Source organism: Hyperolius riggenbachi, chromosome 7 (genome assembly GCF_040937935.1).
Source record: "Hyperolius riggenbachi isolate aHypRig1 chromosome 7, aHypRig1.pri, whole genome shotgun sequence".
NCBI lineage: Eukaryota > Metazoa > Chordata > Amphibia > Anura > Hyperoliidae > Hyperolius > Hyperolius riggenbachi.
The window spans coordinates 285,442,448-285,458,014 of NC_090652.1; the positions used below are offsets into that span (position 1 = coordinate 285,442,448).

The 15,567-nt window shown below is 45.3% G+C and overlaps 1 protein-coding gene across 6 annotated transcripts in view; it reads left to right on the forward strand.

Moving 5' to 3' along the window:
* LRP1B (LDL receptor related protein 1B) overlaps positions 1-15,567 on the forward strand; it is a 2,031,260-nt gene that overhangs the window by 1,567,754 nt on the left and 447,939 nt on the right. For all 6 annotated transcript variants that reach the window (XM_068245873.1, XM_068245875.1, XM_068245874.1 and 3 more), the window contains exon 42: positions 14,663-14,852. In XM_068245873.1, the coding sequence (XP_068101974.1) occupies positions 14,663-14,852 (190 nt within the window). The remainder of the gene's footprint in view (positions 1-14,662; positions 14,853-15,567) is intronic.

Below are 15,567 nucleotides of genomic sequence, written 5' to 3' on the forward strand. Positions count from 1 at the left end.
ATACTGTAACATGATACTATATATATATATATATATATATATATATATATATATATATACAAACATCACTTCCTGGTTGGTGGCCATGTTTTTTGTTTGTAAACACTGCCTAAAACTGGCGATTAAAAGCCAGGATTGCGGCGGGGAACGGCGGAAATGGCAAAGAGGGATCCAGGAGATCACAGTGACTCGATTGGTATGTTTTTTTATTGTACAAATTGGACAGTACAGATTGTCTTTAAGTGGTTAACCTGCAAGAAGTATGGTTCACTCGACCCCCCTTTTCCTTGGCATACCTAGAGAATCCTCTGTGAATCCTCTGTATCTATGAACTGCTTTTCCATTTGTGCTGAATCCATATATTCTTATGTGTTGCATTCCAGCATTTACACATCTTCATAGAGAGCCTGGTATAGATGAAGGCACTTCAATAAAGGCTGAGTACTGCGTCTCTTTCTTGTATCACCACCATTACCCAGATGCCGGTGCTGCTTCTCATTCCATCTGATTCACACCGCTATCCAATTAAACTTGTGCGAATCATTTTTCACTCAGTGGAGCAGCCCAATCAGACGGCGCGGAACTGCTGTGTCAGCAATGTTATTGTAATTGATAACTGGGGCTCGTCAGTTGCCCATCTTTACAGCGATGTAACATGAAAAAGGATGCTGTTACGTTTTGTACTTATCGCTAATTGCTCCATCAGAGCCTTAATTAATGTATTGTCTTGCGGTGATACAACCGAGCCAGCAAAGGCAGCAGCTTGTGATTTGTGGCGGAGGCACCCAAATATCATTATAAGCCTTAAAGAGAACCCGAGGTGGGTTCTAAGAATCCTAATTGCACACAGAGGCTGGGTCTGCATATAATGCCCAGCCTCTGTTGCTATACAGTTCCCCCCACAGGCCCCCCGCGCTCTGCTTTCCCCATAAATCATACGCTGCGCTAAGCGACACGCAGCGTGTTAATAGCCGGCTGTTTACATTGCCACTGTCAGTTTCGCCGCCCCACCGCCTCCTCTATGTCACCGCTCCCTGCCCGCGTCCCTTTCCTCCAATCAGCGGCGTCATAGAGGAGGCGGGGGGAGCAGCGAAACTGACAGTGGCAATGTAAACAGCCGGCTATCGACACGTTGCGTGTCGCTTAGCACAGCGTATGATTTATGGGGCAAGCAGAGCGCAGGGGGGCCTGTGGGGGGAACTGTATAGCAACAGAGGCTGGGCATTATATGCAGTCCCAGCCTCTGTGTGAAATTAGGATTCTTAGAACCCACCTCGGGTTCTCTTCAAAGCAGGGATGTCAAACCGGTCCTTCGAGGGCTGAGGTCCTCACACATTTTTGACACAGCTCACATGAATTGATGGGTCTGAATCAGGCAAGGTGTGGTCCATCAGGTAGAACACATTCCTCTCTTTCTCCGTTCATCCTAAACACTGGCATGGATCTGGCCCTCCTGGCCTGGAGTTTGACACCTGTGCCTTAAAGTGAACCTTAAGCCAGAAAAAAAAATGAGTTTTACTCACCTGGGGCTTCTACCAGCCCCCTGCAGCAGTCCTGTGCCCTTGCAGTCACTCACTAATCAGAATCAGAATCAGAATCAGAATATTTTATTTCGCCAAGCACGACTGGGCCGTGCCCGGAATTGGATTTGGCAAGTACAGGGCTAGTGTGAAAAAGAACAAGACATACAATACAAAATACATAGTAAGCAGCGGGACAATATAAAGGATGCAGTTACAGCAATTTGATACATTTGAACACGTTTACATGTAGTGTGCAGCCGTGCAGTCAGGCTTGGTGCTACCAGTAGAGAGTTCTAAGAGTTCAGATAATTTACGGCTGAGGGGAAGAAACTGTTCCTGTGCCTTGTGGTCCTGGTGTAGATGGATCGGAATCTCCGGCCTAAGGGAAGTCTACTGAAGAAGCGAGAGCCTGGGTGGGATGGATCATTAGCGATTTTACGAGCTCTGGAGTGCAGTCTAGAGTTGAAGATTTGGTCAAGAGAGGGGAGTGGTTTCCCGATGATTCTTTCCGCTGATCTGATGACCCTCTGCAGTTTGTGTCTGTCGCTGGCGGAGGATCCAGCATACCAGACCAGGATGGAGGAGCAGAGGACAGATTCAATTGTGGCAGTGTAGAAGCTCGTCAGAAGCTCGCGGGCCATACCGAACTTTTTTAGTTGGCGTAGGAAAAATAGTCTCTGCTGGGCTTTTTTCTGGGTGGTGGTTGTGTTGGCTTTCCAAGTCAGGTCCTTAGAGATTGTCGTGCCGAGGAGCCGTGCGCAGGGAACGTTCTCAACTACTGTGCCATCAATGCTGATCGGGGGTGGAGTGGTAGCGTGTTTCCTAAAGTCAATGATCATCTCAACCGTTTTTGCAGTGTTCAGGACCAGGCCGTTCTCCTTACACCAGTGGCAAATTCTGTCAACCTGGTGGCGATACTACTGCTCATCATTCCCGGAGATGAGGCCAACAATGGTGGTATCGTCAGCGAACTTGATGACTTTGACGGAGTTCGCAGTGGACCTGCAATTGTTAGTGTATAGGGAGAATAGGAACGGCGACAGTACACATCCTTGAGGGGCCCCTGTGTTGGTGGTCCTTGGTTGAGACATGATCGTATCCAGCTTGACAGCCTGGGTTCTGTTACTTAGGAAGTCTGTGATCCAGAGGCGGAGGGTAGGGTGGACCTCGAGGGCAGCAAGATTCTCTTGAAGTATTTGGGGGCTGATGGTGTTGAAAGCCGAGCTAAAGTCAAGTAGAAGGATCCTGGCGTATGAGTCAGGTCTATCCAGGTGACAAGAACAGAGGCGCCAAAAGAATAAAAACAATACTTAAAAAGTTTTAAAAAATTGCTGAGGAGGCAGTGGTGGACTTACCTCCAGCAAGCAGACACAACAAGCTGTGTATTTAGAACAAGTTAAATTTATTGGTACACTCCGGGGGGCAGTCGCAACGCGTTTCGCAGGCAGAGCCCGCTTCCTCAGGCAATAGTAAACGGAGTACACAACAGCGCCAGGTGTTACCCGGACCTAATGCTGTTGTGTACTCCGTTTACTATTGCCTGAGGAAGCGGGCTCTGCCTGCGAAACGCGTTGCGACTGCCCCCCGGAGTGTACCAATAAATTTAACTTGTTCTAAATACACAGCTTGTTGTGTCTGCTTGCTGGAGGTAAGTCCACCACTGCCTCCTCAGCAATTTTTTAAACCTTTTTAAGTATTGTTTTTATTCTTTTGGCGCCTCTGTTCTTGTCATATTGAATATCCACCCTTGGTGGAGGGGGATACCCCATTTTTTTCCTATCTACAGAGAGCGACTTCTTAATCCTGAGTGAGGACAGGCTAATCTCCTCACCTGCTTATATAGTGGTTGCCTGGAGGTAACCCGTGTTTGTGAGTATATTATTGTACTCTTTATTTTCCCATCTACATAACCTACTACACTATATTTTGGCTCTCGGTTCTTCTCTTCACATATACAGGTCTATCCAGGTGTTCATTTACGAGTTCCAGGCAGATGTTTATGGCGTCGTCAGTAGACCTGTTTGCTCTATACGCAAACTGAAACGGGTCCAGCAGAGACTCAGTGGATAGCTTGAGGAGCGGCAAAACCAAGCTTTCAAAGGATTTCATGATGACCGATGTGAGAGCCACCGGCCTGAAATTGTTAAGGTCTGAGACACCATGTTTTTTGGGGACAGGGATGATTGTGGACCTCTTGAAGCAAGCAGGGACCCTGCCTTCCTGGATAGATTTGGTGAAGATGGATGAGAGAACTGGAGCAAGCTGCTGCGCGCAGGTTTTCAGACAGGCTGGTGACACTCCATCTGGGCCTGAGGCTTTCCTTGCATTAATCCCTGACAGGTGTTTCCTGACATCGTTCTCCTCCACCGCTAGAGGGGGAGGGCTTGGATGTGGGGGTGCCAAGTCTGAGGAGGTGACAGGAGGCTCTGGGGTCCTTGCTGGGGCTGGCAGGTTCTCAAATCTGCAGTAGAACTCACTGAGGTTCTCAGCGAGCTCGGGGCTGGGAGTTGCATGCTGGGGTGGGGGCTTGTAGTTCGTGGCAGCCTTAAGCCCCTTCCAGACAGTTTGTGTGTCCCTTGAGGAGAGGTTCTGTTCCAGTTTTACAGCGTAATTCTTTTTGGCGGCTCTCAGTTCCTTGTTTAGGGTGTTTTTAGCCCTCCTATACTCCTCATGGTTGCCAGACTTGAACGCCAGTTCCTTGCTTCTGCGCAGGTGCCGAAGTTTGTTGGAGAACCATGGTTTGTTGTTTGGGTAGTGTTTGCGGATTTTTGTTGGTACACACTGGTCCTCGCAGAAGCTGATGTACGAGGATACAGTGTCCGCCCACTCGTCTAAGTTCGGTGCTTCCAGAGCCTTCCAGTCCGTACAGTCAAAGCAGGCTTGAAGTTGTAGTTTAGCCTCCTCCGACCATACTTTGCTGGATCTTAGGACTGGTTTTGCAGTTTCCAGACATCTCCTGTAGGTGGGTATCAGGTGAATGATGCAGTGGTCCGATGAACCGAGTGCTGCCCACGGGGTTGCCTTGTATGCGTCTTTCAGGACCGTGTAGCAGTGATCCAGAGTGTTGGCGTTCCTAGTGGGGCAGGTGACATGCTGGTGGTAGCGCGGCAGTTCTTGGCGTAGGTTGGCCTTGTTGAAGTCCCCCAAGATAATGAATAGCGAGTCCGGAAGGGACGACTCCCACTGTGTGATGGCATCGCTGAGCACGCGCAGCGCCGTTTTGACATCAGCAGCAGGAGGAATGTACACCCCAACAAGGACATAGGAGGAAAATTCCCTGGGTGAGTATACTGGTCTGCAGTTTACAAGAAGGAGTTCCAGATCTGGGGAGCATCTCTTGGCAACAACAGAGGTGTTGGGACACCAGGCGGAGCTGATGTAGAAGCAGATGCCACCCCCTTTCCTTTTCCCAGAGAGCACGCTGTCACGGTCTGCCCGGATGATACTGAAACCAGGGAGGTGGAGGGCACTGTCGGGTATGCCGTCGTGTAGCCATGATTCTGTGAAGCAGAGGACTGGGGTGTTGTTGCCAAGTTCCCTCTTGTTGCTGAGGAGCCGCAGTTCGTCCAACTTGTTTGGGAGAGAGCAGACGTTTGCCAGGAGGACCGCAGGGATGGCTGATCGCAGTCCTTTCCTTCTTAGTCTCGCGCAGGCGCCGGCACGACAGCCTCTCCGTCGCGGGCCCCAACGGGGCCCTGACCCAGGGGCAGTGATTTTTTGGACATGGCTCCAGACGGAGTCAAACAGGAGCCTGTTCTCTGGGTGCAGGGCTGTGCTGGGCTCCCATTTTAGTAGCTGTGATCTGGTCCCCCGCTGCCAGCTAGTTTCGTTTTTGCCGACAGGCCCGTCAGGACTGGCCATGCGTAGCTTTTTCCGCATTTTTCCGCATTCTATGCGTGCGTAATGCGGCAACGCGTATTTTTGTACGCGTTGCGGCCCGCAATAGCGCTAATTACAGTCGGGAATGCGAAAAAAAAGCTACGCATGGCCAGTCCTGATGGGCCTGTCGGCAAAAACGAAACTAGATAGCAGCGGGGGACCAGAGCATTAGTGAGTGGCTGCGAGGGCACAGGACTGCTGCAGGGGGCTGGTAGAAGCCCCAGGTGAGTAAAACTCATTTTTTTTTTCTGGCTTAAGTGTCTCTTTAAAAGGAAACTGAAGCAAGAAGTTTATGGAGGCTGCCATATTTATTTCCTTTGAAGCAATACCAGTTGCCTGGCAGCCCTGCTGATCTAGCTGCAGTAGTGTCTAAATCTCACCAGAAACAAGCATGCAGATAATCCAATCAGATTTGACAAAAACACGGAGACAAGACCAATAACGTTTATATCGCGCTTTTCTCCTGGTGGATTTAAAGCGCCAGAGCTGCAGCCAGGCAGTAGCAGTGTTAGGGAGACTTGCCTAAGGTCTCCTACTGAATAGGTGCAGGCTTACCGAACAGGCAGAGCCGAGATGCGAACCCTGGTCTCCTGTGTCATAGGCAGAGCCCTTAACCATTACACTATCCAGCCACATCTGTTAATTGGTGGAGCACAAGAAGGATGTTGCACCAGTCAAGAGCAGGCCCGGATTTACAACACAGGAACCTATAGGCACAGATGTCCTGGTACCCCAGACTACCCACTCCATGAACCTCCTCTCTGAACCGCACCCCAGGTGTGCTGGCTGTCCCAGTAATCACTTATCCCTTTGTTCCTTTGCCCGTCATACGTAGCTATATGTGGCCCTTACTATTAGGTAGCCAGAGCTATCATCAGCATTAAGCAGCTAGATATGCTCCCAATTATTAGGTAGCTAGAAGTGCCACAACTGATGGAAGATCTGGTCAGTGGAATACAGAGAGCCGGGTGAGTAACCACTCATTTACATTCTGCTCAGGACTTTGCATAGGTAAGAAGGGAAGTAAGCTCTTGGGAAGGGGAGTGAGCCTCCTTCCCATCATCAGGTGCCTGTAGGCACATGTCTACAGTGCCTTATGGTAAATCCGGCCCTGGTCAAGAAAGGGGATTTGAGTAAATGTAGCCATACACCACTTTAAGACATTATGTATGGATCTAAGCCTGAAGTTTGGCTTTAAAGGAATATGGAGGTGAAAATAATCCAATGCTGAGATAAACATGTGCATGTACAGTGCCAAGCATACAAATAACTAGGCTGCAGGGGCATAACAATAGACCCTGTAAGGGATGCAGCTGCAGGGGGCCCAGAAGCTGCAGGAAGCCCCGTGGGAGGGGGGAAGGAATTTATTTTTCCCGTCCTGAGAGACTGACAACTAAGGGCACAGAGAGAAAAAGCTTTCTGTGCTCAGCACAGTTGTTTTAATGACTGCATCTGCTCAGCCACTGATAAGGAATCATACAAAGTTTTATAGACAAAGATTTGTAGACAGTCTATTCAGTGTGCAAGAGGCTCTTCTGTACAGTGCCCTGCCCCAGCTTCTCCACCCTCTCCCCAAGTGCTCTCTACTGTAGTGATGCTGGAGAAGTCTACAGAGCCAGTTCTGCTCCATAAGAGATGGACAGAGTGAGTGTAATAAGCCGGGGCTAGGAGCAAACTCGTCTGTTGGTTTTCTCTATGCGTTTTCTGCACACCATGTGTGTGCATGTTTTATCACAGAAGCCAACATAATTGATAAAAAAAATGTGTGCGGTGCTTCACTGCTGTCTGATTTTATCTGCATGAGGAAAACACATTCAAGGGTGGACTAGCCAACTGAATAACATTGGTTCTCAGTTGACCTGTGCAGAAAGTGGGAGGAGGGGGCCCTATTCGAAGTTATGCAGGGGGGCCCAGTGATTTCTAGTTACGTCCCTGCTAGCCTGTATTCTTTTTTTTTTTCCTCTGCCTGAAAAAGGTAACCTTTAGTTATGCAAGTGACAGCTTTTCTCCATTTGGAACCTAGTCAGATCATAGCGTCCCTCACTGTTAAGGAATTACAGCCGTAAAACACTTTTCTCCCAGGAAACATCTTCTAAGAGCAGGTAAGAGATACATAGGTACAATGGCGCGTAGATTTTATCTCTGGCATACTTCAAAGACTGTGTCATTGAGCAGAGACAATGAATGAAACCTTAAAAACTTAATTAGCAGATTTAAACATCAAATAAAACTGTGGGATATCTCAAAAAGTCATTTTAGGCGTATGAGGACATATATCTCATCAGTTTATTTTCACCTTGATATTCCATTAATTATACAGTTTTTAATAACTCCAGTAAAGGTTTGCAAGATCACATATGTCCTCCAACCCTGAAAATTCTCAATAAAACCTGGATGAAGATCACTACTACAAAACAAGAAAAAAAAATGGCCGAAATGGATGATCATTTTTCTTTGAAGAACCTTCATCGGTCAGACAATATAGTTTTAGTCCCAGAAGAAGTCAACCTTGAGAGTTAAAACAAAAACATCAAAAGAAGGCGTCTAACGTTGACCTATTTACCCGTACAAACCACTGTGTTTTTTTTTCCCTTTCATTTTTTTTTTCTGTTTCTTTTGAACCTGCGAGAGTAGGTTGGCGATGTGCACCGTAGACGAGTCCTCTTTGTTCTAAGTTCTCCCGTACATCCATTTCATCTTCCGCTAACTCTTTCTCTTTTGTCATTATACCAAATGGATTTCTTTGTATTTTTTGTTTTATTTTTTTATTTTTTTCTAAAAAGTTTCTAACAAAAGATCTGAAGTATGTGTTCTTCATTTATTGATTTGTTGCATGTCTCTTGGAGGAGAAAGTCAGATGAAGATCAGAATGAATATATTTATAGCTTGCATCCCTCCTTTAGGAAGTAATCCATCTTCGTTAAATCCGGTAAAAGTGATAGATGGTGTTTGGCAGTGTAATGATGAGATCGCTCTTGCATTCCCTCTGTAAATCATAAGATATTGTCTGCTGTTGTGTAGATGTTTAATCAGTGGCTCCAGTGCCCGTTAGTGATGGAACGTGCCATGTCAGCGCAGGTGAGTAACTTGTGTTTATTAATTCAGTGACAAATGAGCTTTGCGCTCATTTGGTTGATGCCTGGCATTTGTCAGAACCTGGTAGCTCCCTCTCTCTCTCTCTCCAATTATGCTAATGTACTTCTGTTTCAAGAGATGATCATGTTTGAACATTCGAAGGATGGTCAGTTTTCTAGATCGAACATAATTAGGCCATTAGGTAAACTTGATGGATAGAATCCTTGTGTTCTTATAAAAGGTGAACTCAGGCAAAACATACAGCTATGAACAGTAGTGCAGCTAAGGAGCTGTGGGCCCGGATGCAAGTTTTACATTGGGGCCCCACAAGAACTCTATACAGATCAATGGATACGGTGCACTAAAACCGGCCAATGGCAACTACAGTGTCAGAGGTGCAAAAAGGGGATGGGAACCAGTTTATTAATGATTACCACTATTCAAAGTATCTATAGAATTGATTCTTATGAACACAGGACAAATAGAGAGCTAATACTGCGCTTGAGGGAGGCCCCCTCGGGTCCCCTCTGGCCCAAGGGTCCCGATGCGGTTGCAACCTCTACAAGGAGGCTGCCATATTTATTTCATTTTAAACTATGCAAATTGCCTGTCTGTTCTGCTGATCCTGTGCCGTAAGGTGATCTGAAACTCAGCATTTCTTCTTTGCTCTAAAAGATTATTTACAACCTTAAAGGAGTCATCAGGAGATATATTGTAAAATAAGTGGTACTTACTGGGGGCTTCCTCCAGCTCCAAGCTCCCAGGACGTCCCTCGCTGCAGCTCTGCCCGCAGCCGTCCCGGTCCCCGGCGATGACGTCAGAGCGACCTCCAGGTCGCTCTGTACTGCGCCTGCGCAAGCGGCGCTGTCAATCACCGCCACGTGGGCCGGAGCGGATTGCGCAGCTTGGAGCTGGAAGAAGCCCTTGGTAAGTACCACTTATTTTACGATATATCCCCTGATGACTCCTTTAAACTTACTACCAGAAAAAAAAATTGTAGCAGAACTGCATTCAAACAGTTAAACACAGCAATTTGTTCTGCAGTGGAAAGCTCCTTCAGTGTATGATCTGCATCCGAAGAGGAGATAACATTATTTTTTGTTTACATTCCACAGTTGCTACAATTATGCTGGGAATACATGATGATTTTTTTGGCAGATTTACTGGACAATGGATTCTCTGTTTGATGTTCTTTTTCCAATTGATTTCCATTCACTTCTATGAGAACATCAATCAGAAAAAATGATCGAAAACAAATCGGACCTGTCAGAACTTATTTATCAAGCCATCTATCTGCCCAAAAAACCTCATGGTCTATCCCCAGCAAAAGTTACAGCCAGCCACGAGCTGTACTGAGCTCAGAAGCAGAGACAGATGAGAAATTTTTACTGGATAGCTGCTGTATTTATATAATAAAATCGTTCAGGGCAGATAAACTGTACTTTGGGAACTTGTAATTTGTAAACAGACAATATTACTTGTGCAAAAAAGGTAATAAAATAAAAGCAATAAAAAGTAGAAAAACATTTTTTTTTTTACTGAACATTATATCAGAGCTTTATCCCACTTTAAATACTTTTAGCCATAGACCCTCAACAACCATGCAGATTAGGTGCTCAGACTAAAGTCTGACTGGATAAGCCACATGATTGTTTCAGGTGTGTGATTCAGACACTATTGCAGCCAAAGAGATCAGCAGGATATCCAAGCAATATGCATTGTTTAAAATAAAATAAATATGGAAGTACCACTTTAGGTTCCCTTTAAAAAAAAGACAATCCTCAACCACATGCGATGTGAGGATTTTGGCAAGTTTGGCAGCTTTCTGAACTATTTCTGGTTTGTATTCTGAGATACAAGTCTTTAGGGCCCTTTTCCACTAGCAATTGCTAGCGCTTGTGCTAAACGCTAGCGATGTAATCCCTACTACCACAGTCACAATCTAATGTCCTACCATATTATTGTTATTACTAGGCATTAGGCCCGTTTCAGGCAAGAGGCTACCGGTTCAATTTTCCCCAGAGCCCTGGAACCTCTTAAACCGCCCATGGTGGCAAGGTTTTGCAGGAGCCCTGGTTGACTCAGTATTGCTTGCTTGGTTCTCAGTACGCCCCTGATAGCTGCAGGTTACAATAATTCTGTGTTCCCTTTAGATGCCTTTAGATTGTAAGCCTTCGGCAAATCCGATTTCTGTGAATGCATTGCCAGTTACTGATTCAGCGGATTCCAATGTCCGATTGCTTTCCAATTTACGAGGTTTTTTTTGGTTATTTTTTTTTCATTCTCTTACTGGTGAAATACTTCTGAGTTGTTTGTTTCTGAGTTTTCCGACTGTTCAAATACTTCTGAGTTGTTTCTGAGTTCTCCAACTGGCGAAATACTTCTGAGTTGTTTCTGAGTTCTCCAGGGGTTAAATACTTCTGAGTTGTTTCTGAGTTCTCCGACTGGTCAAATACTTCTAAGTTGACTCTGCATTTTCTGATTGGTCCAGTGCTTCCGAGTTCTGTGATTGGTCTGAAATTACTGAGTTGTGGTAATGCGGTATTTACGCTGCAATCCAATTTCCGAGTTTCGTTTTCTGATTGGAAATATGGATTTCTGATCAGAAAGGCGGAAATTTCAATCCCGCGAAATCCGAATGGGCATCCCTAGCTATGACACCCTTCCAATGGACTAACTAGGACTTGATTTGCTGGGTCTCTGTAAAATGACATGATCATGCATCTTATACCCTGTTGGCATGTATAACCTTTAGGCCCCGTTCATGTTACACGCGTTGCCGCCCAGATTTCGGCAATGCGTGCAGGAGGCCGACACGCACGACATCAGAAGTGCATAGACTACACTGTCTTGAGTTCACACTGCATGTGTTGCGGACCAGTGCGGTTCACGAACACATGCTGCACGCATTTTTTGCCCAAACGCATGGCTGTACCATTCACTACTGTGAATGGGAATCAGCCACGCAACGCATACAAACACGGATGACGTGCATTCGTACACGTTGCGTGCTGATCGTACAGTCATCTGCATTTGGTAAAGTGAACGGGGCCTTAACCTTTTGCTATGTTGTGTAACCATCTGCTACCTCTGTGTCTGTGTCTGTCACCGTCACCCCTTGTTTACATTGGATGTATCCCTATTTCTTATCCAGCACTGCATAATATGTTGGCACTTTATAAGTACAATAAATAATAATAATATTAATAATCACCATAATGACTTGCCAGTATGTTATTAGAATGTCAGAGAAAATCCATGATAACACAATATGTACATTCTCAATGCAGATAGTGACCAGGCCTCGATTTGAACTTGGGGTACTAATGCTATCCACTATAGCACCAGTGACCATAGCTATGGAACAACTTTGCAACTATCCAAGAATCAACTTGCTGTTCTCTCTAAGGACAATGAAAACAAATCACCCGGGTTGATATTTTCGAACCACAGATGACAGCCAAAACAGATAAATCAATTCACTTAACAAATGTCACGTAAAAAGCCAATAAATTAATTTTGAATTCGTAAAGCCCCGTAAAGCAATCTCAAATGCATAAAGCTCCTTTAAATATGCATACCCACATCTGCTGTGCTCCCGCTATATGTTAATTAGAACATGCAAAGCCTATGACCGTCTCGTGCATGTAGATACATAATGCATAGAGCATAACACCTTTTAGTTCCACCGTTCATTTAGAGTCCCACCTGTCAACAAAAAGTAGAAGAGAAAAAAATGGTGAAGGTTCCTCTCAAACTTGTTGTCAAAGAATATACAACTTGCACAACATAAAGCAACATCTGTTCTTCTCCGGTGGTGGCTCAAGTGGCTTCTTGCTGACTTGGCATGAAAGTCGGAGCCGGCGCGGATCTGTCAAAGTCATTTTGTGGAGAAGGTTTTAGAAAGTGTCAGGAATAATGAATATGTACTTCGCAAGGTCCTGTTCGGGTCTCTGTCTTTTTCTTTATCATACATTTATGAACCGTTGAAGTGAAGGTCACTAACTTTGCAGATGGGCTTCAGAAGAAGTGCTAAGATAACAAATTTGTGTCGTGTTCTGCCCTCCCGTGCCGTTAGATTAATAAATGTCAGGTGTTTCGGCTGCAGAAGGAGAAGACGGAGACCTTTTTTCCCCAGAAACGCTCCATCTTGTATTAATGGTTTCAAATATGTCTTTCTACATCGAGAACGCTGACAATCTGCACTTAACGGAAATGGTTCTAATGCTCGTTCCTATGCCGTTACTGCGCAATTAATTAGACTTTCTTAATGTGCTAATACTATGATTAGCTGTTATATTTGAGCCACTGCAGATTCCAGAGAACAGTAAAAGCATTTTTATCCTTCTGATCCTATCCAAGCAAATTCTCTGGAGATTAAAGAGAAATAATTCCTGGTAATTGGATGTAGCCTCATACTTCATTAAATTGTAAAAACGGACTCCCACTGTTTTTACCACTTTGACTTCCTTTCCCCAGCAACATGTAAACAGAGCACATTAAGGGCTGGTGCAGATGGACGTCTGATCCAGCCGCCCATGGGCGCCCACCATCTTGTTTTTGCAAGCGTGCAGAGAAGCATTTGTCGGCGCTTCCCGGCGTGCAGCGTCTTTCATCCACTCAGGGGGACACGGAAGCGTGGCGGTGAACAATCCTGGAGGCAACATGTTGCATCCAGGATTGGCTAAGTGCTGGGCACACGACGGCAAAAATCAGGATCAAAATGCAGAAATTAACACTGGTCATCGATCGTACCGACAGCTGTCGATCCATCGGAATGTACATTGTTTAAGCGATGAGCTCCAAGGCCGTTGTTTAACGTTGCAGGACTGTCCATGTGAACCAGCCCTTAGGAGAAAATAAGGAAACAAATGTCATCTACAATCGGCAAACAGAGATCAGCTACTCCTAATGCCCATTCACACTTGCAACATAGGTCACCTGCAATGAGCATTGGTGATGGCTTGCAAGGAGGAAGTATCGCACCCTGTCCTACTGTTCGGTGCTAGATGTGTGTGTTTGATTTCTGAACACCGTAATGCCAATTTGAACAGCACCACTAGTTCTAAATTTAAATGATCTTTCAGAAAGTGTTTCTTTACCTCTGGCTTCTATCCATAAAGTTGATACTGTTATCTTGGAACTTGGAACTGTTAAGCTATAGATAGTAAAAAGAACAGGACAGTAGAGTCTCGGTTATTCACCATAAAAAGGGGTCTACTGCCGGATAAGTGTACTTTTGGGTTGCTTGAGACTTAATGTTAAAAATAGGCCTAGCTAATGCAGTGCTATACTCCACTCTATATAGCAAAATTCCCGTTATCCGGAAATCTGGTAGTCGGAAGTCTCAACTATCTGGCATGCCGGTGGGGTAAAGGGGACTGCGCTTTTGGGGCATTTCGGGAGGTTTTTGAGGCATTTTAAATACTTACTGGGACTCCAAGCGATGTCTGTCAGTCTCCCCATACCTCCCTGCCGGCTCCTAGCAGCTTTCCGTCACGGTGCACGGAAGCTGGCTTGTCACATGATCTGAGGCGGGTCATGTGACAGGCCGACTTGCATGCATGAAGGATGCCAAAACAACAATCGGAGCCGGTGACGAGATGTAGGGAGACTGTCAGACATTGCTGGAGGCTCTGTTAGTATTTGCAGGGGAAGGTTTGTGCTTTTTTTAGCTGGTTGCTTAAGCAACCATCAAGCACATGTATTTGGTATCGGGCGATCCCCGCCGTTGCCGGATACTGGGGATTTTGCTGTATACTGTACATACCATGAAATCTGTATTAAATGTTAAAACACCGTAACTGAGAGTGTATTAACCTCGGGGGAACAGTCTGTAAGCACAACAGAACCAATAAGCCTAAGAAGTTGGCCTTCACCACTGTGAATACTGCTGAGGATTTGTGCTTGTTGGTTGGGACTTTACTGTATTAACATAGTAACATAGTATTGTATGTTTTGTACATGGAGACAACTTTTGTTTGCATCTCTGGCACACTGTAACTTGAGTCATTTGTAAGTAGGGGACTGTCTGTACATAAATAAAGCTTTTTTTTTGTTCTCAATTTTTCCATCAGTTTAATGTATGACTTCGGCATCACAAATGAGGCATTAAGCATGTTTTTCCAGGTTGGCTTGCAGGGCGAACTAATATGATTTTTTCTTCCTTTCCAACTTTTTAACAGATGTGGGCTCTGTAGAAGGTCTGGCTTATCACCGAGCCTGGGATACTCTCTACTGGACCAGCTCCACCACCTCATCCATCACACGCCACACGGTAGATCAGTCTCGGAGAGGAGCCTTCAACAGGGAGGCTGTTATCACCATGTCTGAAGATGACCACCCTCATGTTCTCGCCCTCGACGAGTGCCAGAAGTATGCAAATTCATTTAAATTCTCCGTAATTTATGCCTCGCTACTTACCCTTAAGTGTTTCCGGCTCCTCACAAACAGATGTTTCTGCAGAAACGCGAGCAGTTTGAGAGTTATTTACGTTTAACCTTTTCCAGGAGAACATATTTACAGCAGTTGGCCAATTAACATCTGCTGGATTTCATGTAACACCTATAATTTTTAACACTTTTGAAGAATGTGTTTTTGTTCGGCAACAAACTGATACTCCTGCTACGAAAGGGAACAGTTTTTGCTGCAACGTGTGAAAGTAATTTCAATAGTTTTCATGTTTTTTTTCCAAATGCTGAACAATTCCTAAAGAAGAATCACATTCAAGCAAATTTTTATCCAGCTTATCTTCTGCTTTTCATCTTTAATTCTTTTTCTAAGGGGGGCGCTTAAAGTGTACCCGAGGCAACATGTGACATGATGAGATAAACATGTGTATTTACAGTACTAAATATATTAATAACCAGGGTGTTTTATTTGTTTTATTTTGCTGCCTGAAAGAGTTAATTTTTAAGGATGAAAGTGACAGCTTCTGTCTTGTCAGTAGTTTGTCGGGAATATAGTAAACATCCCTGACAAGCAAATTACAGCCGTAAAGGTTTTCACTGATATCAGAGAGCAGAGACGCTGCCTAATCTAAATAACACACGGGAGTGTGCATAGAGGGGCTAGGGGGGGGGGGGGGTGG